This window comes from Schistocerca americana, chromosome 1 (genome assembly GCF_021461395.2).
Source record: "Schistocerca americana isolate TAMUIC-IGC-003095 chromosome 1, iqSchAmer2.1, whole genome shotgun sequence".
Lineage (NCBI taxonomy): Eukaryota > Metazoa > Arthropoda > Insecta > Orthoptera > Acrididae > Schistocerca > Schistocerca americana.
The window spans coordinates 1029017894-1029045007 of record NC_060119.1 but is presented as its reverse complement, the minus strand read 5'-3'; the positions used below and the strand labels follow the sequence as shown (position 1 = coordinate 1029045007).

At 40.5% G+C, this 27114-nt stretch overlaps 1 protein-coding gene across 2 annotated transcripts in view; it reads left to right on the top strand.

The window, feature by feature from the left end:
- Positions 1–27114, top strand: part of LOC124616569 (ras-related protein Rab6) — a 79389-nt gene that overhangs the window by 30404 nt on the left and 21871 nt on the right. For both annotated transcript variants that reach the window (XM_047144899.1, XM_047144892.1), the window contains exon 6: positions 26576–26642. In XM_047144899.1, the coding sequence (XP_047000855.1) occupies positions 26576–26642 (67 nt within the window). The remainder of the gene's footprint in view (positions 1–26575; positions 26643–27114) is intronic.

Sequence of the window (27114 nt, the reverse complement as noted above, 5' to 3'; positions counted from 1 at the left end):
CGACAGTATAATACTTGAAAAGACATTGTTGAGTCATAAAAGGCACTTGTTTGTCATTCTTCTGTGTTTTCATTGGTTTATTTCAATGGAAGTTGGGCGGTATGTGAGAAGCAGCCTTGATAAGTGTTGCAATAACTATGTTTATCAAAGCAGTGCACTAAATTTTCCTGTAAACACATTCGATGTCTAGTTATTGTTAGCATAAACATAATTCAAGAAGTAGGGAGAGACAAATGATCACATTTTATTTCATATGAGAAATGGAAATTCCTGCATGGAATAATATGTAAAATAAAGGAAAAGCAATCACTAATATGTAGCTGACTGGTTTGTGGTACATAGGACACAGAAAAAACAGTATTTACGCTGTTGTTCGCATAATGTAAGAAGGCAGCCAAATTTTCAGCCGTTCTGCGCATCCCCCTCTGCTAGTCACTAGTGGCCAATAATATTCGTTCTCTTTATGAGCAGCTAGCAGAGTTACAGCTAGAGAGTGAGAATCTCGCTCCTACATGCTGTACTGTTGCTGCATTTTCTTGCAGCAGTATAGTTGTGAATTTGTATGAAAGAACAGATACCATCTTCATATGTACAAGCCTTACCGGCCAATGATCTGCGGTGCGGATGCACTCAGATTGCTCAGACTCCTACGGGAATCAGTAGAGTGACTGCGGCGAGTAATGAGTATAGTGGGCAGGGGCACTCCAAATGTAGTTTGTGGACAGTAAGTTGGAAATGTGGGTCTCACGGGGAGCGCGCCAAAGATAAATCCCTACAGTCGTACTATCGTCTGTATCCTCGATGGTTGTCAGTGTGTCTGCCATGTAAGCAGGAGATCTCGGGTTCAAGTCCCAGTCGGGGCACACATTTTCAACTGTCACCCTTGATATTTATCAACACCTGTAAGTAGCTAATGGTCTGGATTTCATTGTAATTTCATTCTTAGAGAGATGCAAGATCACTAATGGTATCATATATTCATATGTAAATGTGTCGGAGCTGTAGGAACCGTAGAAACAGTTGGTTTCATGTTGCCTGGAAAGCGTCGAAATCGCAAGGAACCTGTAACACAAATATATAGTTTTAAGATTGACGTTTTAAAGTGCTTCACGTGAATGATGAATGCCCAACATAACAAAAACGTGTTAGTTATGCAGGCTTCAGTGGTAAGCGCTTCATCAATGTAAAGAATTTTAAATGATGTTGGTTCCAGATATGTTAAGAGTTTTTAGTTCAAAGAAGTGACCTAGGTGCAGTATGAACTATACCCCGTATAAAGAATCATGATTCAAGAGGAGGAGGTAGTTCAACAGTGTATTAGGTTCATTAAACGTGGGTCAATTATAATCATTCCAAGCTGATCTGTTGGAAGATGAGTGATGGTACTGGCGGTTTTAATGTTCTCATAGGGATAAGTTCTCAGATAATTATTCTGCTTGCTGACTCTTCTTCTGGTTTTATTTCTGAGAATAAACTTGTATTTACGTGCAAGAAAAACAGCAGTGATAACCATTCGACAATTAACACTGTCAGTTTCGTGACGTGATTCACAATTCTTGTCATACCTTGCTTCAAAGTCGGTCATCGCCAGTTATAATTCAACTGTTATAGAGAAAATATCAAGTACAAACACCAGAAAAGCTGATATTTTTCTCTGGCTTAAAAATAAAAACATTAAACACCATATGAACCTGACTCGTACCGATCTGCTGCAGGTCGTTAATTTATACTGTAAAAGTCACGTAATAGAACGTACAAACTTGACTTCCTTGCACGTGAATGGGATCACACAGTTTGTATTTACCCCTGTGTCGCTGTCATCATAGCCCTGTGTCAGTCGTTGTAGCCCCATGGAATTAATTTGGGTGAAAAGTTTTAAGGCTATGTGGGAGAAGAAACAAAACATTCAAGATGACATACAGTGAATCGCTTGTGCATGAGGCAACAGACAACATCCCACCTCTACCGTGGGCACAATCTGTGTGGCATGCTGAAAAGCTTCAGAAAGAAGAATTTGACAGGGAAGTGATGATGGATATAAGCCTCGAACCTATCATCGTAAATCTAAAATCAGATTGTTTGGAAACAGACTCATAGAAGTGACAGTGGTATTACAATGTAGACTTCGGAACAAAGTAATAATATTTCTTAGTTTTAAAGACTTGTGGCTTAAATGTTTGTCAACATATCAGTTGCATGCATAATAATGAGAACTTCCTAGTGTTTTTTATTAGGACTTTGTATCCTTTTGATGATGTGACTGTAATGTTCAACATATTGCCCAAGGAGAAGTTAAGCTTCTTCCACTATGTTGTAAATCTGTCATTTTCAAGGCACGAACTGGAGAAGGCCCTAAAATGACAGTAACTGTTACTTGTCAAGATATTGGTGGTTTTCGATGTTGTCAGTCAGATACCCTGGAGTTATTTACAGATGATGGTTAATTATTTGCTTGTTCAATGGATTATAAATACAGTCATTCACTGTAATATCGAACATGTTAGTTTACACTCGTAATGCCCTTTAACAATGAAAAATGACAACTTACTGACCGTTCTTACGATAGTCTTTTACATGTCTTCTCCACCACTAATTCTTTCTTACACACAGTGATTACACTTAACTATGGTCACACATACCCACACCTCACACATTTTTAAAAATTATATTGAGCAGAAGCAGTTGTCAAGCAAATGTAATTATTTCAGTTTGTGCTTGAAGTTAATTTTGTTGTATATTAAATTTTTACTTTTAATGCAGTTCAAATACAAATAAACAGTAATTATTGCAAGCAGTTTCAATATCATTTTGAGAAAAATTGTTCTTCACGTCTTCACAAAGTGTATCAGCTGTTCTCACCTCCTGACATCATGCAGAGTAAATCTGTGGAGCAGTGGACGTGAATTAATATTTCTCTCATGACAAGGGGTATCTGTTGAGAGGTCAGACAGACATATGGTTCCTGAAGAGGGGCAGCAGCCTTTTCAGTAGTTGCAGGGGCAACAGTCTGGATGATTGACTGATCTGGCCTTGTAACATTAACCAAAACGGCCTTGCTGTGCTGGTACTGTGAACCGCTGAAAGCAAGGGGAAACTACGGCCGTAATTTTTCCCGAGGGCTTGCAGAGCTGCATCAAACCAGTCTCAGGAGTGACGACGACGACGACGACGACGACGACGACGACGACGACGACGACGACGACGACGACGACCTCCGCGTTTTAGCAGAAGTGCCAGCCTAGGTGGCGTGGGCTTTAGGACATGGGCTTACCATTAGAATTGGTATGTCAGCCTGTCACCCGTCTTATCGCAAGAATGTCAACCTTCTCCAATTCCATCAGTCCCTCACCTTCATCATTCTGGTCCATCATAATCATAAAATTCAAGCTCAAACCAATCTTGACAGCCTCTACTAATTTTGCTATATCCTTTTGCTCTGTGAACAAAACTTCATGGGTGCTATCACTGCTATAGAAACTCTTGCCTTTAAACAGTTACAACAGTATTTCCAGTGTCATCTGAGGAAGCGTATCCCTGTTACTCCTGTTATATGCTTGCACAGGATTACCTACAGCCAAGAGAGAGCCTGTCATTCTGTTATAACTTCTGTGAACCCTTCATAACTCCCCAACCGTGCCTGGCTGACTTTCTACCTTCCACATACCAAAAATTTCCTCCCTCCTCCATCACACAGTGCTCCTGAACACCCATCGTGTAACACTGTCATCAACCTGTTTTCCAAAATTCCGGTCCCTGCAGAAGTATCGGTACTTCCTAAAGGCCTCACCTTTAGACCAAATCCCAAGTTCATCCATAGTGGATTGGTAAAGGATCTTCTTTATTTTACTCATTCTTTTCAGTGGAAACATTTCTCAGCCACACACTCCACTGACAACAGCCAACCAAAACCACATGTAGAATCTTGCTTAACAGTTGCATTCTTGCAACTATGATCTTCCTCCACTTCCATATTCATCTCCAGGAAACTTTACAGGAATGCCTCACTTATAATCTGGCCTCTTCTTGCTCTCCTATATTCCTCTTGTGTCAGTCCCACTTCATTCTTATGGAATAGACAGCTATCCGTAACCTGAAAACCAATCCAGCCTTTATCATCCTTCCTGCAGACAAAGGCTCCACCACAGTGGTCATGAATCGTAGTGACTATGTTGCTGAAGGTCTTCCACCAAGTTTGACACCTCTCTGTACAAGCCTTACAGCCATGATCACGTCCCAGAAGTCCAACATAACGTCCAGCAGCTCCTCAAGGCCTTCGGTCCATCCCAGAATCTGACATTTCAATCCATCTCCTTCCTCATACTAGCTGCTCCACACACTCCTACCTTTTACCTAATCTCACAACCACACTCACAGATTTCCATGCTGATTGTCCTTTGTGGCTGGGTACATTGCTCCCACGGAACGAATCTCTGCCTTTGTTGGCCAACACCTCCAAACTACTATTTATAACTCCCATCGTACATTCAAGATACCACTCGCTTCCTTCACCACCATTCCACAGTTCCTGTGCAATTACCCCAGATGCCCTGCTGGTCACTGTGTATGCGACTTCCATATACAGGGTGGTCCATTGATCGTGACCGGGCCAAATGCCTCATGAAATAGGCGTCAAACGAAAAAACTACAAAGAACGAAACTTGCTAGCTTGAAGGGGGAAATCAGATGGTGCTATGGTTGGCCCGCTAGATGGTGCTGCCATAGGTCAAATGGATATCAACTGCGTTTTTTTTAATAGTAACCCCCATTTTTTTATTGCATATTCATGTAGTATGTAAAGAAATATGAATGTTTTAGTTGGACCATTTTTTTTTTTCGCTTTGTGATAGATGGTGCTGTAATAGTCACAAACATATTGGCCACAATTTTAGATGAACAGTTGGTAACCGGTTTTTAAAATTAAAATACAGAATGTAGGTATGTTTGAACATTTTATTTCGGTTGTTCCAGTGTGATACATGTACCTTTGTGAACTTATCATTTCTGAGAACGTCTGGTGTTACAGTGTGATTACCTGTAAATACCACATTAATGCAATAAATGCTCAAAATGATGTCAGTCAACCTCATTGCATTTGGCAATACGTGTAACGACATTCCTCTCAACAGCGAGTAGTTCGCCTTCTGTAATATTCGCACACGCATGTTGTCAGGCATTGTCGGTGGATCACATTAGCAAATATCCTTCAACTTTTCCCATAGAAAGAAATCCGGGGACGTCAGATCCGGTAAATGTGCGGGCCTTGGTATGGTGCTTTGACGACCAATCCACCTGTCATGAAATATGCTATTCAATACCGCTTCAGCCGCACGCGAGCTATGTGCCGGACATCCATCATGTTTGAAGTACATCGCCATTCTGTCATGCAGTGAAACATCTTGTAGTAACATCGGTAGAACATTATGTAGGAAATCAGCATACACTGCACCATTTAGATCCCCATCGATAAAATGGGGGCCAATTATCTTTCCTCCCATAATGCCACACCATACATTAACCCACCCAGGTCGCTGATGTTCCACTTGTCGCAGCCATCGTGGATTTTCCATTGCCCAATAGTGCATATTATGCCGGTTTACATTACCGCTGTTGGTGAATGACGCTTTGTCGCTAAATAGAATGCGTGCAAAAAATCTGTCATCGCCCCGTAATTTCCCTTATGCCCAGTGGCAGAACTGTACACGACGTTCAAAGTCGTCGCCATGCAATAACTGGTGCAGAGAAAGTATGGTACAGGTGTAATCGGTGTTGATTTAGCATTCTCAACACCGACTTTTTGAGATTCCCGATTCTCGCGCAATTTGTCTGCTACTGATGTGTGGATTAGCCGCGATAGCAGCTAAAACACCTACTTGGGCATCATCATTTGTTGCAGGTTGTGGTTGACGTTCCATAAATAACGTAACTATCCGGCGGACGGTCCGGACACTTGGATGATGTTGTCCAGGATACTGAGCAGCATACATAGCACGCACCCGTTGGGCGTTTTGATCACAATAGCCATACAACATGATATCGACCTTGAAACTTCCTGGCAGATTAAAACTGTGTGCCGGACCGAGACTCGAACTTGGGACCTTTGACTTTCGCGGGCAAGTACTCTTATCCTTTCTTTCAGGAGGGCTGGTTCTGCAAGGTTCGCAGGAGAGCTTCTGTGAAGTTTGGAAGGTAGGAGACGAGGTACTGGCAGAAGTAAAGTTGTGAGGACGGGGCGTGAGTCGTGCTTGGGTAGCTCAATGTAGAGCACTTGCCCGCAAAAGGCAAAGGTTCCGAGTTCGAGTCTCGGTCCGGCACACAGTTTTAATCTGCCAGGAAGTTTCATATCAGCGCACACTCTGCTGCAGAGTGAAAATATCATTCTATGATATCGACCTTTTCCCCAATTGGTAAGTGGTCCATTTTAACACGGGTAATGTATCACATAGCAAATACTGTCCACACCGACAGTGTGTTACGTGATACCATGTACTTACACGTTCGTGACTATTACAGCGCCATCTTTCACAAAACGAAAAAAGTGGTCAAACTAAAACATTCATATTTCTTTACATACTACATGAATATGTAATAAAAAATGAGGGTTCATATTTAAGAAAACACAGTTCATATCCGTTTGACCTGTGGCAGTGTCATCTGGCGGGCCGAACAGAGCACCATCTGGCTTCCCCCTTCAAGCTAGACGAGTTTCGTTCTTTGTGGTTTTTTCGTTTGATGCTTATTTTGTGGGATATTTGGCCCAGTCACTATCAATGGACCACCCTGTATACAAATGTCGTGTCCCATGCCCATGGCTTTGCAGCAATTGAACACTGATACCAAACCCACCAACTGTTTCCTAGTCCTCCTAGCCAACCTCATACCTTATCCTGATCCACAGTTACTTCATTTCTGAAGGGCAGATCTATAAACAAATATGTGGTACTGTCACAGGTACTTGCATATCACCATCCTGTGAAAACATACTTACATGCCATCTGCAGGAAACCTTCCGATACAGTCAACTTGATATCACTGCCATATACATTGTTACCCTTAAACAGTTGGAACAGCATTTCCAGCATGGTCTGAGTAAGCCATCATTGTTACTACTATCAAAACTTACCCAAGTATGATTCACGTGGAATGTCATATTCAGAGATCTTGATCTTGACATCTCTGATGGCTCCTTAAATACATCTGTTCACATCAAGTGCACCAACAGCACCTCCACTTTGACAGCTGTCATCCATTCCATGTCAAAAAGTATGTTCTTTCCAGCCTCACCATCCATGGACATTGTCGAAATGACTGATAACCTTGCCTGAGACATTATTCACAGGCAGTATGCTAGCCATCTCATCCGTGAACAGATCTCCCAAGCTATCTCCTCCAACACCAGTAAACCCCTTTAGCTAGCCTCTGGACAACATTCTTCTGATCACGCCTGGCCTTGAAAAGCTCAACCATGTCATTCACCAGGTCTTTCATTACCTCTTGTCATGCCTTGAGATGAGGGATATCCTACGAGTAATCCTACTCACATCACCCAAAGTAGTGTTCCACTCCAAACCCTCATCCCCCACCTACAGAATATCCTAGTCCATCCAGTTCCAATCCTGCACTTCATGGATCTTTCCCTTGCAGTTGGCCCTGCTGCAAAACCTGTTCCAACCCCCCCTTCACCACACGCTGTAACTGTCCAAAGGCACTTAATGCGATATAAAAGGGGGGGAGGGGGCTTTGACCCCTTCTCCTCACTCCAAATTAGCCTCAGTTTTTATGGATGTAACCCCCATCATCTTTGGTAATGACCACTAACCCCGTGACGTGACCTCCCCTCTGCTTCTTTATGTTTAAGTTGGACTCTTGTCACACAGTAATCCAGTGGAATTGCAATGGATGTTACAGCCAACTACCGGAAACACAACAGCTTGTTTCCTCTTATTCTGTGTTCTTGCTCTTCAAGAAAAGCATTTCTGTGATGACCACTTTCCAACATTTTGTCGTTATCGGGCTTTCTGTCAGAACCGTGCTGGCCCTGAGGTAGCATCTGGAGGGCCCACCATTGTCATTAGTGACTGGATCTTCCTCCATACCAATGTGGAGGCAATAGCAGTAAAAATGTGAACGACCCCAGCAGTCACCATTTGCAATGTCTACCTCCCACCAGGTAGGCCACTTCCTTATGTTGAACTGCCTACATTAATACAGCAACTCCCACTCGCATATCTCCTCCTCAGGGACTTCAATGCACACTACCCCTGTAGTGGAGTGCCACTTCAGTGTGACGGGGGTCTTCTAATTGACCAGTTTATGAGAGACTTTGATTTGTCTCCTCAATGAAGGTCCTCTTACCACTCCAGTGCCACTCGTGGCACCTTTACTGATATCGATCTCCTGATCCCCTCCCCTGTTCTCACAGCTTCATTACATTGGCCACCCCATTATGATCTTTCTGATCACTTTCCGGTGATTTTATTGTGCCCCTGCCGCTGCCATGCAGGCAAGCCCCCACATGGGACATTCCGCAGTTGGCCTTTATATACGTTAGCTCTGCATTTGGACACCTCTCGGATTGCATTGATGCAGTTTTGCAAAACATCACTGATGCTATTCTTCATGCTGCTATCCCCCTATCCACGGATCCCCGTCACATTAACCAGTACCATGGTGGACCACGGACGTAGCAGTCGCTGTGCGGGACTGCCGATGGGCACAACAGGGCACTACAAAAATTTAAACAACACCCTTTACAGACCAGCCTTATTGCTTTTAAGCATCTCCATGCTAAAGCTTAGTATCTTAATAAGCAGAGTAAAAAGGAATTCTGGGAGTGCTATGTTTCCTCGATGGGTACCTATGCCTCATCATCTCAGGGTTGGTCTAAGCTCCAGAGCCTTCTGGGCACTCAGTGACAATCAACTGTCCAGGGTATTATCCTAAAGGGTGCTCTGTGTACTGATCCATTGGTCCTTGCAAAACCTCACAACACACTTTGTGACAGCATAGGCATCACCTTACTATCCTGGCGCCCTTTCTCTGGCAGAAACAACAAGTTGAACAAACCACCCCCTGCCCCCCCCCCTTCTTGTTTTTCAACCCCCACCAAGCTGAAGCCTGTAATGATGCTTTTCACTGAATTCTTGCATGCTCTTACTTCTTCATATGATGCTGCCCCAGACCTAGATTCCATTCACAACCAGATGATCCAACATTTGGACGTTACCCAGAGGTAACATCTACTCCGGATCTTCAAACGCATTTTTCTCGTAGGTGTCTTCCCCTCGCAAAGGAAAGACAGCATTGTTATCCCCATACTTAGGCCCGGGAGGAACCCAACATCTCTCGATAACTATTGACTGTTTAACCTGACTAACATACTTTGCAAATTACTTGAGAGGATGTTTAGCTTCAGATTGTTGGGTATTCGAATCTCGGGGCCTGTCATCCCTGTATCACTGTGGCTTCTGGGAAGGACAGTCTACAACTGATTATATACTCAGATTGGAAACAGAAGACTGACAGGCTTTTACTGAATGCAGACACCTTGTTTGGTCTTCTTTGGCCTATATAAGGCATACGACATGGCTTGGCACTATCAATGTTAGTTACCTTACATGACTGTGGCTTTCGTGGTGGCCTTCCAATTTTTATCCACGTGTTTTTATCCCACAAGCTCTTCCAGGATAGATCCCCACACCCCTCTGATCCAGGAGAACAATTCCAGAGGGTTCTCTGTTAAGTGTCACTCTCTTCCTCATCGCTGTCAATGGGCTTGTAACCTTTGTTGGTCCTCTGGTTAGCCCAGTGCTGTATATCAACAATTTTTCATATGGTGCAGCTCCCACCGGTAGTCAAAATTCTTGACTCTCCATTCACACAAGAATTACTGGCATGTCTTAATGGATGATACCAGATAAAATAGTTTGCTGTTTCACTGCTCGTCTTACCTTAACCTGTAAGATAACTTGCAAAAAAAGGTAGGACACACCATGCAATTGAGCAAACAACCAACAAGAAGGGAGCAATAAGTGAATAACAAAGTTTGCTGTGTCCTGTGTGTTGGTGCATTCATGGAAGAAAATAGTAGTGGCTTCCAGCAACTCCATTGTCGAGAACAGTTGCATGCTGCATCAGAATATTCTAAACAGTTGAATGTATGTTTTTTCCAACCACTTACTGCACTGGCTTTGTTTAATTACCGACATGAAAAATGAGGAATCGGATTTATGTCCATAAAAATCCATCATCGGTAAACTTTTGAGTTCTCCATCATTGTAAAGATGCCACTTTGCAGGTACAAAAGTTTAGAGGTACGCATCCCACCGCATTCCCCCAGAAAGACATACTGACTGTATGTACACTTCAGCATTAAGGCTTAATCACCTATATTGCAAGGCTGACTAATCAATGAATGTCTTTCCCATGTGTAACTATGCATCTGTTAGTTTATCTTAAACCAGAAGGGCACTCTGAAAAGTTTGTGGTAATTGTGAGCTCTGTGTTCCAATCTAAGCCAATGGATATAGATGGTCTCTCCGAAGCCCTATACACTTTCAAGTGTCATGTGGTATTGGCGGATTTTACTATCGTCGGCAGATTTAGTGTATTCAGCTCATATTACATTTGCCGCTTTAAAATTTGAGTGAATACAGGCTTTTATAAGGGGAGGGGGGGGGAGAGAGAGAGAGAGAGAGAGAGAGAGAGAGAGAGAGAGAGAGAGAGAGAGAGAGAGAGATATTTAGTTTTAATTTGAAAATTCCCTGGTAAATTGTTTTCAGGGATCGTATAACAAAACCATCTCTGAAAAGATTTAAATATCAAATTTTGATTGTGAATTGTCTAAATATGTAAACTGCAACATAAGGAAGTGAAATGTAACGATTCTAGATTCAGAATTCAATTTACAACCAAAGTTGCTGTAGTTACCACCATAGAAATGAAAAAGCAAAACCCTAGAAGAATAGAAATGACAAAAAAAGTCATGAAAACCTGTAAACAAGAAAAAGGGTCAGACGATCAGTGTCACATGTATCGACAGAAGAAAGAAAGATAACTCTTAGCTATGAGAATGCTGTAATATGAAAATTTTCAGAATGAAAACATAGTTCCTTTAGTTGTACAGCTGGCAGACTCGGAGTGTCCACTGTATCTGCAACTTGCACCAGTGAGAAATACTTCATTTATTGCTGTTGGTCAGAGCCCGGAAAGTAGTGGAAGATGCACAGGTCAAGCAGTTTACCACATACAGCATTTAAATACATAAAATTGTCTAACATAACCACTGCGCATCCGGAACCGCACGACTGCTATGGTCGCAGGTTCGAATCCTGCCTCGGGCATGGATGTGTGTGATGTCCTTAGGTTAGTTAGGTTTAAGTAGTTCTAAGTTCTAGGGGACTGATGACCACAGCTGTTAAGTCCCATAGTGCTCAGAGCCATAACCACTGCACACATTTATTGAAGTATATTGCCCAACACACACACACACACACACACACACACACACACACACCACACCATAGCTACGAAATTGAAAGAGAAATTGAGTTTGTTAAAAAAAAAGACATCGAAGTAATAATACGTCAAAACAATGACAATATCAAGTTTTGAATCCACTCACCATAAAACAATAAAACTAAAATAATAGTGCTGGTATCCACAGTTTGGAGTGTAAAATAGGCTCTTAACGTGCACGTATTAAAGCCCATGTTAACTGGACTTTTTCTCGTTTTGATCCATACTACCACGTCTCAAAATAGGGAAAGCAAAGAGCTTGCAGAAGAAGATACTTGTTTCACAATATCGAAGATGTAGTGCTCATAGCTGTTGAGGTATGCTTTTTACAGCCCCTGTTTATTATACTTTCTTGCTTCGAATGATTGTTCTTGTTAAAGCCTGAAATATTTATCATTCCTCCTGGGACACTCTGTACAAGTCCAGATATGTTTCTTGAAATAACTGAAAACGAATTATTTGTTCTTGTTGATTTATTACAATCATTTCTTGTATTAACACATTAATAAAACAGTTTTTTGATCAAAGTGCAAATAGTTCACATAAACTGCACTTCAGTTCACTCAGTTTCACAGTAGTTACATCAAGCCGCATACATAACTGTTCCTATGTCATGACTCCTGAACAGACTGATCACCTCACTTGGTGCCGTTTCAACCCCAAGAACAATAAAAGGTTAAGTGTTAAAAAAGGTACATAGATTTAAATATTAATAGTAATGTGCATTGTGCACAATGGAGAGATTCATTATTGTAAAATATAATTTGTTTAATGTACTGTCAATGAGTGTACTGCTGGTTCATAATGCCCAACAGGTACTATGAACTGGCAGTACACCCACAGACTGTTTAATCAAATAATATGCCAGGAGAAACTGAAGAATCACATAATTTACGTTAATTATTATACTTACATTTTTATACTCTGTTGAATTTAACCATAGAAGTAGCAGGATGACTAGCTTTCCATAGTTTTCGTACACTTGCATTCTGAGTATGACACATCCCCAACAGCTTCAAAAATGATAAAAAAATAGTAATAGTTCAGTTTTGGGATAATACACCAAACTCCCTACACAAACCCAGAAATTTTGAAATTATGAACAAAAACAATATCAGAAACATTGGTAAAGAAACTCAGCATTGCTAGATCAGATTTAGAACAGTGTTCATCATCCTTGGATTGTTGCAATCTACTAACATAACTGCATAACTGATGAGGCACAGTACCTGATAACCTCAAAAAGACGCAGAATAACACACGTTCAAACACCTTACAAAATACTTACATATTTGCACTCGACAATGAGAAAAAATTCTTGAAGCGCGTCTTGCTAAGCATGAAAAATAAGTAACTAGTGCAGTATTTCATTATTTAAAAAATGAATGACAGCTGCAGGCTTTGAAAAACATCGATTATGACATTTGATATTGAGTAAAACTGCCCAGATAGTTATCAATCCCAGTTAAATCAGCAGTTTTTATTAGCTAATAGACCTTTATTAAATAATAAAAAAAGTTACTGACTAATCTTTTGATGCCTGTTATGTACTTACGTCATACATAAAGTGCAAGGGGGTATCCTATACATAACTTTTACAGCGTAAAACGTTATTTCCCACATTTTACATTTTCCGCCTTTTACACTATTTTTTTTTGAAGTCCCTTGAAATGTGTAAAAGCAGGGTTTCACTGTATTTAGTTCCACTAAATTCACTGAAATCCTTACAGTGTGGATGGGCTACATCTTCCATGTAAAAAGATTAGTGAACAGATAGGTTTTTGTATTTGTGCCATTACACTCCTCACTTCCCCTGCTCCTGGCCCCTGCTTGAAGCCCTTGACTGAGTGTCTCCCCCCCCTGCCCCCCTCGCCCCCCCCCCCCCCCCCCCCCACACACACACACACACACACACACACACACACACACACACATTTTTCCCCCAATTCGGGACACAGATACTCTTCAGCTTCCTTCTGGGATATCAGTTGTTCAGGCAGTTCAGGTTTTATGTTTCCTGCAGAGAAGTGTGTTGGTCTTAACTCTGTGAGATGCACTTAGCAGAATTTTAATTTGGCAGTTATTTCCAAATTAAAGCTTACAATAATGAAAAGCGGTGTTCTTGTCTATAGTGTACAAACTTCACTCCAAAAGAGTGATAATCTGCTATCTACTTATTTGTGGCTTCGACTATTTAAGAAAGTAGACAGTATTGATCAAAAGCTATCACAATAGTTTGTTCCTTTCACAGAGACTCCATTTTAGTTTCACTGAAGTGAAAATGGGCAGAATTGATTTACAGTTACTATGGTAATCTTCTGTTTGCAGTTCAAAACCATTAGACACAGTCTATGTTTATAAGAAATATCCAAGGTTTATCAAAGGTTAAACTTTTTTCAATAAATCACAATTAACATATAATCATTGGCACATATCTAGCCGTAAATAGATTCAAAAACAGTAATTTCAGTGATTAATATAAATTAAGAAAGGGGTTAGGTGTCGCCGGATCGTGGATCCACTTAGTCGTCCATAATACATACGGCTCACTGTGAAAGACAGCCAATGCTTAATATTGAGTTTGATGCGAAGCTGAGAATGCAACATGTAAGGGAAATTAACCAACATCAAAAACTTGCAAAAGTTCGTGAGGCCTGTGCCCAACTGGTGTAGGCTGCATGACGATGTCATTGTTAGATTAATGACTGAATCATTCTTTACATAGCTTGCTTGAAAATCCTGCAAGATACAAATAAAGTAACCAGTCCAAGTATCTCAGGGACGTATAGTGTAAGACGCAATGAAAAGTAATGAACACGAAAAGTGTTTGGTCATTAACATCCACTAACAATGTGCTGTCGACGCCTCTGTTCCAGTCACGATCCTATGAAAACACATCGTACAAATTAAAAATGATGTAAAAGTGATGTGGTTTTATTAGAAATAAAAGGCAGAACAACTTTTAACTTCATACTATATTAAGAAAACCTAATTATCATTTACATAATAATCTTTAGAATGAGCACAGCAGAATGGCATCTGCACCTTAAGAGAGTGAGACAGTGAATGACAAAACTCGCAAGAGATAACAGAATATCCGAAGTTCAAAAATATCAAATGAAATTAGTCCAGCGATTAGATGTGAGGATTTGAGAGTTCATACATAAATGCATATGGGAGCATCATTTACTTTCCAAAAACTGTTCATACATACAAAATAGGATTAAGTAAGTTGCGCCCACACTTCATCTCTCTTACACATTAGAAACTTTCTAGTAGGCACAGCTTCTTTTAATGTCCTGAAGATCAGATTTGTGATGACTCCCTAAGATATGGAGTATGTCAGTATATTTACAAGTAAGATACATTTTCTGTGGGAAAATTCTTAGAAACTCATAACTTTTTTTTAATCCACATAATTTGATAAATGTCCCACACACACTCAGATACAATCAGTTCAAATTCATCTATGAAGTAAGAGTTGTGAAGCAGAAATGATTTGTTTTTATACCTTGTGCCAGCACTTCTAATTATCAAGGAAATTGGTCAAATAATTTTTATGGCTGCATACTCTGCTGATCCTGTGCAAGAGTAACAGTAAGTTGTAGTTAGTGGAGGCTACTTTAGTTCCTAGTGTTATGTTTATGAAAGATGCTGTTTCGACAGTGTGCACAGTTATTCACAAAAAACTTCACAAGAGAGCAAAAGCATTGTGATGCTGTTTTTTTTTTAGTATGAGAGTTAACAAAAAGGGGCACCAAGGGAAGTCTCGTGCAGCAAGGGACAGGGTGAAGAGATGCTTGGCTGTGTGCCTGGAGGCTGGTCAAGTGATGCTGAAGTCCTTGCTGGTAGTAGTCAGGGAGAGTGGTGGTTGCAAGGGTAAAATCTTTTCACATGCTTGCCTAGACAAGATGCTCACTATTCAAAATCTGGAAGTTGAGTGCTGGCAGGCCAGGGTAGAGAGTAAGGGTGTGTTCACACTGCGTGCCAGATCGAGATGTGCTGAGCTGGGTCAGAATTCATATTGGCAACCAGCCTGTGCCGCATTGGCGACATAAGAAGAAATGTTTAATGTTGCCAGTGGCTGGCTTAAACTGGTGGAGCTGTATTTCAGCTTCTGCAGTAAACACATATCTCCCATCTGTTTTTATCAGCAGTGCCACAGTAGATGTTAATCAGTATCTGTCACTGTACTGTTTTTGTTGATAGCTCTTGTTGTGCATGGAAATCCCTTTTTGTGTGCGTGCGTGTGTTCGTGTGCGCGTATTCGCGTGCGTGTCCCATTGGTGGAGCAAATTCCTTTGTGTGCTATCATTTAGTAGAGCTTTCTCTGGTATGTTGAACTGATTTTATTTATTACTGCAGGCCATGTTACATGAACTGTGTGTAGTGTTCTTGCATAATTACTCTTCCTACACATGCTGTTTACTCACCACTGACTCCCCCCCCCCAATAATTACACACACACACACACACACACACACACACACACACACACACACATTGTAAAGCATTCTTGCCTGCTATGCATTATGGCATACGTGAGAGAGGGTAAAGCATCCCCGTCAGATGGCAATGTGTTTAAGTACATCATCACTAAGAAAAAAGAATAGTGGTGGGCAAAATATTTAAGAATTTTTAAAGCTCAATAGTGACAGATTGTCTGTGGTGAAGGCACTAAAAATGCTGTTACTTATCACATCTGGATGAGTGTAAGCAGTACAATAAACATCCTTCCTCTTCATGGACAAATGTTTGTAAAACTTAAAATGCAAGACCCTGTGTACAATGAGTTGCAGGCAGTGAGCTCAGTACAGAGTTCATCTTCAAAACAAGGGCTGTGCACTAATTCAAAATTAGTTCTATTTCGAATTTTTTGAGTGTTCATCAGATAATGAAATGTATTATTGCTCATTCTGCAACAACAGTAAAAGTTTTTGAGGGATGATTTGTATTTTCATGTGAGGGAAACTCTTCTAAATGTCAGTCAATATTCGTAGGGTGAGTTGATAACCATCCTTTTCTTATGTGCTTCAAGTTTAGATGAGTTGATATGACGTGAAAACAAAATCACTGGTAGAATGAAATAATTGTTATGTAAGGTGGCTCTAATTAGATAGCAGTGAAACACTTCTGGCTGCACCCGTGTTGTCTTTGACCTTCAGCTAGTAGTGAGGATCCCTTGCTGCTGAGGACAAACCCACAAAGGGAGGAAAAAGTACGTGGAAACACATCTATCTTTTAAACTGGTTTGAAGTGTGTGAGTATTCAACACATCCATCAATAGTAATTCATTTACTTGTTCTGCAGTGTTTGGGGCTACACTGAAGTTGCGCATTTTTCTGTCACTTGAAGTAGGAAAATCGAAAAGGAAGCACCTTGTAGACAAAGAGAACTTAATTTTGTCATTGAAAGATTCATTGAAATGCAGTTTCACTTAGTCATGATTTCATTAGATTAATTTCCTAAAATAAATATTATCCATAAGAGCTGTGCACAGTTATTTGAAAATGGGGGTAGGGTTGCCCTAAAGCATGTAATTATTTACGCTTTGCAGTGCTACACTTTCCCAGTACTAAAAAATACTGAAAATGAACATCGTGTTTATGAGTCATACTTAGACATAGAAATAGGTTTTTAGCATCTGCTGTTTTCCATCTCCAGCTAGGAAGGAATTAAGTAGAGTGTTGCAAGCTTTTATTATAGCCCATCCACGTCAGTCCCATCTCAGATGATTTTTTTTCTTCCCCTCTACTTCCAAATACAAAATGTACATTATACCAATTTTAGTGTGGGGACAACAAATAATTCTTTGTCTTTCATAATGTAAAGAGTGGTCCATTATAAAACAATAGCAGAAGGTTGTCCAGTATAATCGGATGTTACCAAAGGAAAAATTTCTGTATATTTTGGCTTCCCTAGACATGGATCATTAAAAAAAGATGATGTGGTCCCCGGTCTCCCCCCCCCCCCCCCCCCCCCCCCCTTTCCCTTCAGCAGTGTGACACACTATGCTACACCCGCGTGAACATGGGATTGCGATGCAGCATTAACGCCTCGTAGTAACTGGCATTTCTTTGAGAATGAAGACAGGTATCACAATCACTACCAATTCAAAAACTTTTTGTATTGGTAGCTATATTTCACTTATAGTAATGGATGGATTAAAATGTGTGTAACAGTGAGCTACCGGCTATGAAACTTTTTCATGGCAGATTTGTGAATCAAGTACACTTGGTTGAGAAATAGCGTCATTTCTTAGTGACTGTTACAAATCATGAAAAGGTAAATGATTTCTTAAAAAACTAAGATGCTACCCTACCAGATGTGTAAAACCCAAATTTTTTAACTACGCACTTTCCGTAATCGATTGAGAAATGTAACTGAACTAAAAACCCACATGAAGTGAAAGGTGTTTTACCACAAGGAAAGTAAAGCTTCTAAGGAAAAAAGAAGTTCATAAAACAGTGTGGTGCCGTCTTACACACTGCCAAAAGTTTTTACAACATGAAAATCAGGAAGTAGATTTTCCCCTTTTCCTTCCTTCTGGCGTGGCGCGCAATGTGAACACCCAGGATGGCGGTTTGAGCCAGCTAGGCCCGGGCTGGGCCGGTAAACGTCACCTCAGTAGATTTTCCCCTTTTCCTTCCTTCCGGCCTGGCGCGCAATGTGAACACCCAGGATGGCGGTTTGAGCCAGCTAGGCCCGGGCTGGGCCGGTAAACGTCACCTCAGTCCGAACTAGCCCCATGCATTGTATGAACACAGTGTCATGCACATGCACATTCAGGTGCTAGTGGGCAGTGTGTCTTAAAATGGGATACAAAGGACATTCTCTTCTCATACAGAGGTAATTGTAACACACATTGAAAGGCAGATGGGTTGGAAAGTGGCACACATCACAAAGCTGATCAAACAGGTAATTTAGACGTTGCAGGGTGCCAACACATTTCCAGTGTGTGTGTGTGTGTGTGTGTGTGTGTGTGTGTGTGTGTGTGTGTGTTGGTGTTGGAAATGTGTTGGCACCCTGCAACGTCTAAATTACCTGTTTGATCAGCTTCCCTTGTACTGTCAGCACTGCTCTCTCTAGACAAGTGTTGATGGTGTTGAGACAGCAACCAGCCACAAATTATTTTCAGTTCCTATATTCAAAAGGTATCGTTACTGGTTTCGATTCATTATGATTCATCTTCAGACGGTTTTCGTGCTTTCATTAGAACATGTGGAGCGTTTTTTTACAGATTAATTGTCCTAAAATATAAATAATACATTATTATAAGGACGCCATGCAGATAGTTGAGTGAACGGATTTGCATTGGATGTGACTTACATGAAGTGTCGGTTTGGAGTATTTGTTTTCATAGTTTTCGTCCAACAGATGTGAATACATTCCCACTGTATTCTTATCATTGCGTGTGTAAATTTTTCTCACTAAACACCTCAGATTTGTCACAGAATAGATTTATAACATGCACCACGTCTTTTGATACATACAAAGTGCTTACAAACATAAGAGTGTCAAAGATGCTATGATAAATTGTAACATTATAAAGATGTCATAAATGAGGCCTCCGTGGTCTGCTCCCGACTTTTATCTGGAACTTTTTATTTCCCACTTTTCAGATAAAGGTTGGTGCCTCCTATAGCCCCTCCCATCTGCAAGAGAATGGGGTTCTCCAGGTTCTGTTTCGAATGCCCCTCTTTTTTTAGTGGCTATCAATAGTCTGATGGTGTCCTCATCTTTGTGTGCTGATTATTTTTGCATTTCATTTTGTTTGTCCACAATGGGCATTGATCAATGCAGGCTGCAGGTAGCTGCTGGACAGGAGCACAATCTTGGGCTCTTACTCATGGCTTCCATTTTTCGGCTGCCAAGACCTGCATTAAGCATTTCTGTTGCCCCGTATAGTCCATCCCCATCCAGACCTGTATCCTTATGGGCAGTCACTCAATTTCGTTAACTCTGTTTTCTGGGGCTGGTCTTAGATGCCTCAGCAACACCAATTGGGGTGTGGACTTCTCTGCTCCGATATGGCACTACACAGCATTGGTCCAATCCTGTCTAGATTTCAGGAGTCTCGCATATGGCTCAGCAGCACCTTCAGTGATACAGGTTCTAGACCAGATACACCATTGTGGGATAAGGCTGGCAACTGCCACCTTTTGGACTAGCCCATGGCAAGCCTCTTAGCCAAGGCAGGAATTACACCACTGTCGGTTCTGCGCCAACAACAGTGACAGCTTATGCATTGCATATCCATTGCTCCCTGGACCTCCCGAACTACTGTTTCCTTTTTCCAGATACAGAGATTCACCTCTCGCAATGGTGGCCTGGGGACTATGATTGCCATCCACATCCAGTCCCTGCCATCCACATTCGGTCCCTTTTTTTCTGTACCCCTCTACCTCCTCTTCTCCTGGCCTAGTCATGCACATCTCCTTGGTGCAACCCCTATCCACAACTCTGTCTTGAGCTATCACATGGTCCGAAAGACTCAGCTCATCCTGAGGCCCTCCGCTGCCAATTCTTCTCCAATCTCGGCATGTTTTGGTGTTCAGAAGTAGCCTATACTGGTGGCTCAATGGTTGTCAGTCATGTTGGCTTTGCTTACGTTCATGCAGGATGTAATGAAATCGGCTCCTTGCCAGAAGGCTGCAATGTTTTTGCTGCAGAATTGGTAGCCATCTCTTGTGCTCTTGACCATATCTGTTCCTTCATTTGTGAGTCCTCCCTCATCTGGAGAGACTCTGTGAGCAGTTTACAAGGTCTTGACCCATGTTACCATCACCCTCTCTTGGACCTAACTGTTCAGGATTCCCTTTTTGCTATTGAACAGTATGGAGTCTTCGTGGTTCTAATCTGGACCCTGGACACATTGTGCTCCAGAGGAATAAACCTGCTGACAAGCTGACTGAATTGGCTACCAATAAGCTACCTCTTGAGATCAGTATTCTTTAATCAGACCTTTGATGATATTACGATACCTTTGATGATATTACGATGTCAACTTACAAGGATTTGAAATATGGAATAGCGTACTCTGACTTTGCTGAACAAACTACACACGATAAAGGAGACCACAAGTTTGTGGAGGTCCTGTGCAGCCCTTTTGCAAGGACTCCATTATCCTTGGCCAGCTCCACATCAGCTATACTTCGCTAACTCATGGTCATCTCCTCCATTGCAAGGATATGCCCCACTGTCATTGTGGTGCCTGTTTGACATTCGTTCGCAGTTTGCTGGACAGTCCTAACCTAGCCTCTGTGATGGACTCTTTAATTCCTGACTCGCTACCTGGTGTTAGCATACAATGGGTTGTAGAGCCAAAACTTAAGACAACTGCCTATGCTAGGTGTTTGCTGGGGAAGTAGTAAAAGCGTGTGATACCTCAAGATCATGCAGTCCATTGCGGTGGCATTTCTGTAATTTCAGGGAGAGGTGCTCTTTGAACTGTACAATGCCTATACATATGTTCTGATTTACATAGTGTGCATTCCACAGTGTGGCCACCAAACCCTGAAACTGGGAAAAAGCCTTGAATTTTGAAAAAACTTGGAAAATACCTTGAATTTCCGTGAGAAACCTGTCATTTTCATCTAACAGTTTTTTTGTTTGTTTCCAGTCAATTGTTCATAATATAGTATACATTATAATACTGTATAAATGTTCCAAATTGTATGTCAGACTTGCTATTTATAAATCAAAACCAGAATTTGCTTAGGTTTGTGAAATATAGGGGATGTGTATATATGTCATGTGATTTCAAAAAATATTATTAAAGTTGATAGGAAAACAATATAAATTATGTTACATAAGGATAGCAAACTCGCGTTTATGTAGTTTGCAGATCATCTGTATGTATGTCAGTCTTCTTAGAGCCATAAGAACAAAAAATGAAGCATCTTAGTTAGAACAAACTAATATTTTCATTTAGAATGCATTATTGAGCATGTACCAGTAATGATTGTTACTGTTAGGCTCTCAGCGAGACTGAATCCTACATGTCCTTTGTTCCTGAAATGTGTGGTTCTTTTTTTTTTTACTCTTACTCTTAAACTTCCAACATTCTGCATGAGGCCTGTGTGTTATTACACACACTGAGGCATCAATATTCGTTGATGTGGTGCTAGTTTTGGAGGACAAAACTTGTTTGACTACATAGATGTTTTAAAACCATTGTTGTGAAAAATATGAATGAAAAACTGAAACAGAAAAAATAGCTATTCATTTCCTGAAAGAGTATGTCACACAAAATGTATTAGGTTTTCAAATATTATTTTGGAAATAGTGAGTCCTCTGTTAGTGTGTGTGTGTGTGTGTGTGTGAGAGAGAGAGGGGGGGGGGGGTGAGATAGATAGATAATTGAGGCCCCCCCACAATGTTTCCTCAGAAATAGGACTTGCACCGATCCGTCACTTCATATTGCAAAGTATTTATTAGAGAATCAGACAAGTTAGAGATGGGCTAAATGATTATTCTGAAGGAATCGTTATTGTGGTTCCAGTTTTTTTATTACTGTTACTTTTAACAGTTATAAATAACTGTCAAGTTATTTTTCAGTGCTGAATATTGAATACTCTGACGGGGTTACAGTTGAATAACGACGTAGGTGGAATTCATCATTTTAGTTACCAGTATAACTGCTAGTAGTGTGAAATGGCAGGTATGTCATATTAATCGTGCCATAACCTTAGCTAATTAACTGCGGGTACATTTCAGTGGATGTTCGAATGATTATTAGTGTTTCATATTACATGTACATAGGTTATCGGTCGCTATGAGAAATATTATCCTCACAGCTGTAACAGAAAGCACTCGGAACTTCGCCACGGCATTGTTTAAGTAAAATGTTAACAACATGTGTTTTTAAGTATGAAGTACTATGTAAGCTGAAAACTGCAGGTCAAATTCAAAGCTTAATTTCTTGTGCTGTTCACTTAATAGAATAAGTGTATGGCCTTGTAAATATACATCATGTGATAGATTTGTTTACTCTTGTACAAGATATTCCTATTGGGGAAAGTGTGAGTACGCCAATCCAAGTTTTATTTGAGATTTGGAAAACTGCTAGGTTTCTCCAGAAACAGCATGTGTATAACATGAAGACATGCAGATCGAAAAGATTGACATTTGTGGGATTACAACTTGATAATAAATTCAGTTGGGAAGGGCATACCACAGAATTGCTGAAGCGGCTAAACAAGTCTGTATTTGCAGTGAGAATGATGTCAGATGTAGGAGACGTAAATATAAAAAAGGCTTACATACTTTTACTGTATTAAATCATAAGGGATCATATTCTGGAGTAACTCATCCAACCAAGCAAAAGTTTTCAGCATGTAAAAGTGTGTAATAAAAAATCATTTGTGGTATAAATTCAAGATCATCATGTAGAAACCTGTTCAAAGAACTTGTATTCTAACCACTGCTTCCTAGTATATTTTATTCCTTCATGAAATTTGTTGCAAGTATTTCCAACCGGTAGCTCAATACATAATATAAATACTAGGAATAAGAACAATAATCTACATAAAGACCTAAAATCACTTACCTTGGTCCAGAAAGGGGTCCAATATTCAGGAACACACATTTTAATAAATTGCCAGCAAGTCAGCAGCCATTAAAAACTTAAGTTTCAGATAAAGGACGGTTTACAGGGACTTTTGATGGGCAACTCCTTCTACTCTGTAGATGAAAATTTTAACAGGGACTGTTAGACCAGCTTAAGTAAAAATTCTGCTATATTCCAGTTTTGAGCCCTTGGTCACAACAGTCAAGATCAGATATTCTGTGTATGATACATTTATTAAAAGTGCATAACTATGTTTTATTCTGGCAGTGTATTAATCCTGTAAATACGAGGGTTGTTTTTTAAGTAAGGGCCGTTCGCGCGTATAGTCCCATAGTTCGCGCGTATAGTCCCATAGTTCACGCGGATGCCACAACAAGCCACCGCACCACTTGCCGGCATCCTTCCCGTTCACACTGATGCAAGTTGCAGCTCTGTAGCTGACGTGTACGCATCGCTGTGCTACTTTATAATGTTTACGATTATTGAATCGCCCGCCGTGTGTGACACACGGTCAGTGATACGTTTTTTGACCACGAGAAGCCTATCAGCTGCAGAAATTCATCAGTTAACAGAAGTTTATGGCTTGAATGCAATGAGTGAAGGTAAAGTGCGTCAATGGTTAGAGAGTTTAAAAATGGCTGTCAAAACATCCATGATGAAGAACGCTCAGGCCGGCCCTCTGTGACCACTGATGATTTGGTGGCTGCAGTCGAAACAGATTCGTGAGGACAGAAGATTCACAATTTCCACCCTTTCTTTGGAATTTCCACAAGTTTCAAGATCGATTTTGTACAAAATTGTGTCTGAAAACCTAAACTTTAAGAAACTGTGTTCTCGGTGGGTACCCAGACTCCTCACAGAGGACCGCAACGGGAAGAGATTTGCCACTTCATTGGACTTTTTGATTCGTTACGAGGAAGAGGGGGATGATATGTTGAGTCAAATTGTCACTGGAGATGAAACATTGGTATCCCATATCACTCCCGAATGCAAGCGACAATCGATGGAATGGCGACACACAACCTCACCCGTCAAGGTCAAAGCCAAACAGACGCTGTCAAAGCACAAGATTATGGCAACTGTGTTCTGGGACCGGCGCGGTGTTTTGCTAGTGGACTTTATGCCACGAGGAATGACAATCAACTCAGATGCCTACTGTGCAACTCTAAAGAAGCTCCGCAGAGCAATTCAGAACGAAAGGCGCGGCATGCTGACAAAAGGAGTTTTGCTCCTGCACGATAACGCTAGGCATCACACCTCTCAAGACTCGGGATTTGATTTATTCTTTTGGCTGGGAAGTTTTGGACCATGTACCATGCAGCCCCGACCTTGCTCCTAGCGATTTTCACCTTTCCCGGTACCTGAAACACCATCTTGGCGGGCAGCGCTTAAATGACGACGATGAAGTGAAAGCGGCCGTGAACTCTTGGCTGTTGGAGCAGCTGGCCGAATTCTTTGAAGAGGGAATTAAAATCTTAGTTGTACGGTATGACAAGTGCTTAAATAAACAAGGCAACTATGTAGAAAAATAGGTAAAAGTGTGTAGAATCAGAAAATAAAAAGTTTTTTACAAAAGTATTTGTATCTTTTTTAAATATAAAAACGGCCCTTACTTAAAAAACAACCCTCGTATTAGCAGCTCCAATTTACTGTAATATATTCACATATTCTGACAGTCTCCTGACAGATGATGAGGATAATAAGTATTATATTCAAACGTTTTATGTTATGCTTTCTGACACATTGTCATTCCTCCCCCCACCCCTTCCTCCCCGATGGCCAGAGGCTATTTCCGTAGCAGTACGAAAAATATTTGTTCACTCCGGTAACTATACTCTGGAAATATCACTGGGGTCTACGACCTTTAACTGGAATCAGGATCATAGTTGCTCAGTTACCAACTTCCAGGTTACCTGTTGTGGTTGCCCATTAGCTGCCAGGGAACAAGGACTGTGAGCAAATAACGATAACTGCCAGAGAAAAATACTGACCTCTGACAGGTACTTCCATAGTCACTCGACTTTCTTGTGGTAACTCTATTTGTACTACCCGCCTAAACTAAATTGACAAATAAGGCGGTGGCTCAAGCGAATGACAATACATGTCAATGCCTGTACTGCAGCTCCTATCAGCCACCACTCTGATATTAATTTTATTTAATCGTTTGTGCTGAAAGTAGCAAAGGCATATGAAATAGTACACAGTTCTATCAACAGATGGCACACAGTCTCTTATTTCCACGACCAATAGAACACCCTCCAAATGGTCTATTCCTCTCCTCCGTAGCCAGATCTCCAATGAGTTGACGCAAAAGCGTAATACGATCTTCGGTCAACAGATGGCGCAAGGCACTGTTGGCAGTTATTGAAATAACTGCCAGTATCAGATGAGCGGTTATCACAGTAACCTTTACTTCTCAGTAACCTGTTATTTCTATCAGTTACATTATTTTTTGCCACCTCTAATACAAGAAATTTTTGTGGTAAAGAAACCAATTTTAAGTTATTGTTGCCTCTATAAACTTCAACGAGAAAGCTCTAGAAGAAACTAAAGTATTCTTTCAGAATGAAATGCAACATTCTACAGCCATTAGTTTGTGGGAAATGATTCTGTATTTTAGTGAGTTTACCCTTTGTTGCTCCTGTCACGCACTGGCTGTTCAATCCATCAAATGATTATAAGACATGTAGCTTAAATGAACAGACAGTGTTATATAAATGAACGTAGCTCTTGGTCCATTATATTGTAGACTATGTGTTGCACGTCATAACATGACTTGGTTTAGTTTGTATGACACACACTTTAAAAATATGTTACTTGTTATTTCCAGCACATAGTGTTTGCTAATCTCATGCGGATAAAAATAAGTTATGTGACAACCTGGAAAACCAGGGAAAAAACCTTGAATTTGAAAATTAAGATTTGATGACCACTCTGGTTCCAGTACACATTCAAATTTCTGTTGCCAATGTTATTTACAGAAGTGTCCTCCACTGAGTATATACAGGACTGGATGTATCGTCAGATTTGGTTTGAGTTACCATGTTCTGACTTCAACCAGTTTTGATGTCACATAGTATAGGCACCTAACCAAGGTTTCATATATCACCTCTGAAGATGAGTCAGTGCAGGATTACAGAGCATCATGTAGTGAAAGATACTGAAATTGTCATACAGAACAATCTGTAACCATTGGGACCATTGTGATGTACTTATATACAGTGCAGTACTTCATTCATGTAGCATCATTGATTCAAGTACTTTCTCATTTTCACTGCTGTAAGGAATTTTGTAGAAGCTCTTTACCATGATCACAATAAAGAGAAGCATACATTTTATTTATAGTTCTAAGTTCCTCAGTAAGCCATTGCGGCATTTACTGTTGAACTGATTTGCTTAAAAACGTAAATTGGAAAGACATTAAAAGCATCACTTATGCTGGATGTTGTATTTTTGAAAATAATGCAAAATATTTCCAATGTTTTGTAGCTTTTCCGACGTGTCGCTGCAGCCCTTCCGGGCATGGACTCTACTGAAAACAAACCACCAGAAGACAGTATCCTTAAATACAAGAAATATATATTTTTTAATAACTTTGGTTCTCTATGTATTTTAAATTATGTGTGTGTGTGTGTGTGTGTGTGTGTGTGTGTGTGTGTGTGTGTGTCAAGAGGTTGTAGTAGTTCCTAATAGGTCAGTGGAAAGTTAACTTCATTTACTACCCACCACCCTCCTTTTTAAGACACTAGTTTTCAGTGATTAATGTGGCATATTTTGACAGTTCTGAGTTGTTTGCTTTTGTTCATTAAGGTATTTTAAATGATCTGAGAGTAATTATTATTATTATTATTATTATTATTATAACTAAGACAGCCGCATAGGTAATATGGTAGCTTATATGTTTTCCACAGTGACAGTGGAATATTGCAGTATTTGTAAATGCACTTTAAGAAAAATCTCAGTTTGTTGTGAATATTTCCTGGTTTTCCCATTACGTAATTGAATGAAGCATTATCCAGTCTTATAAT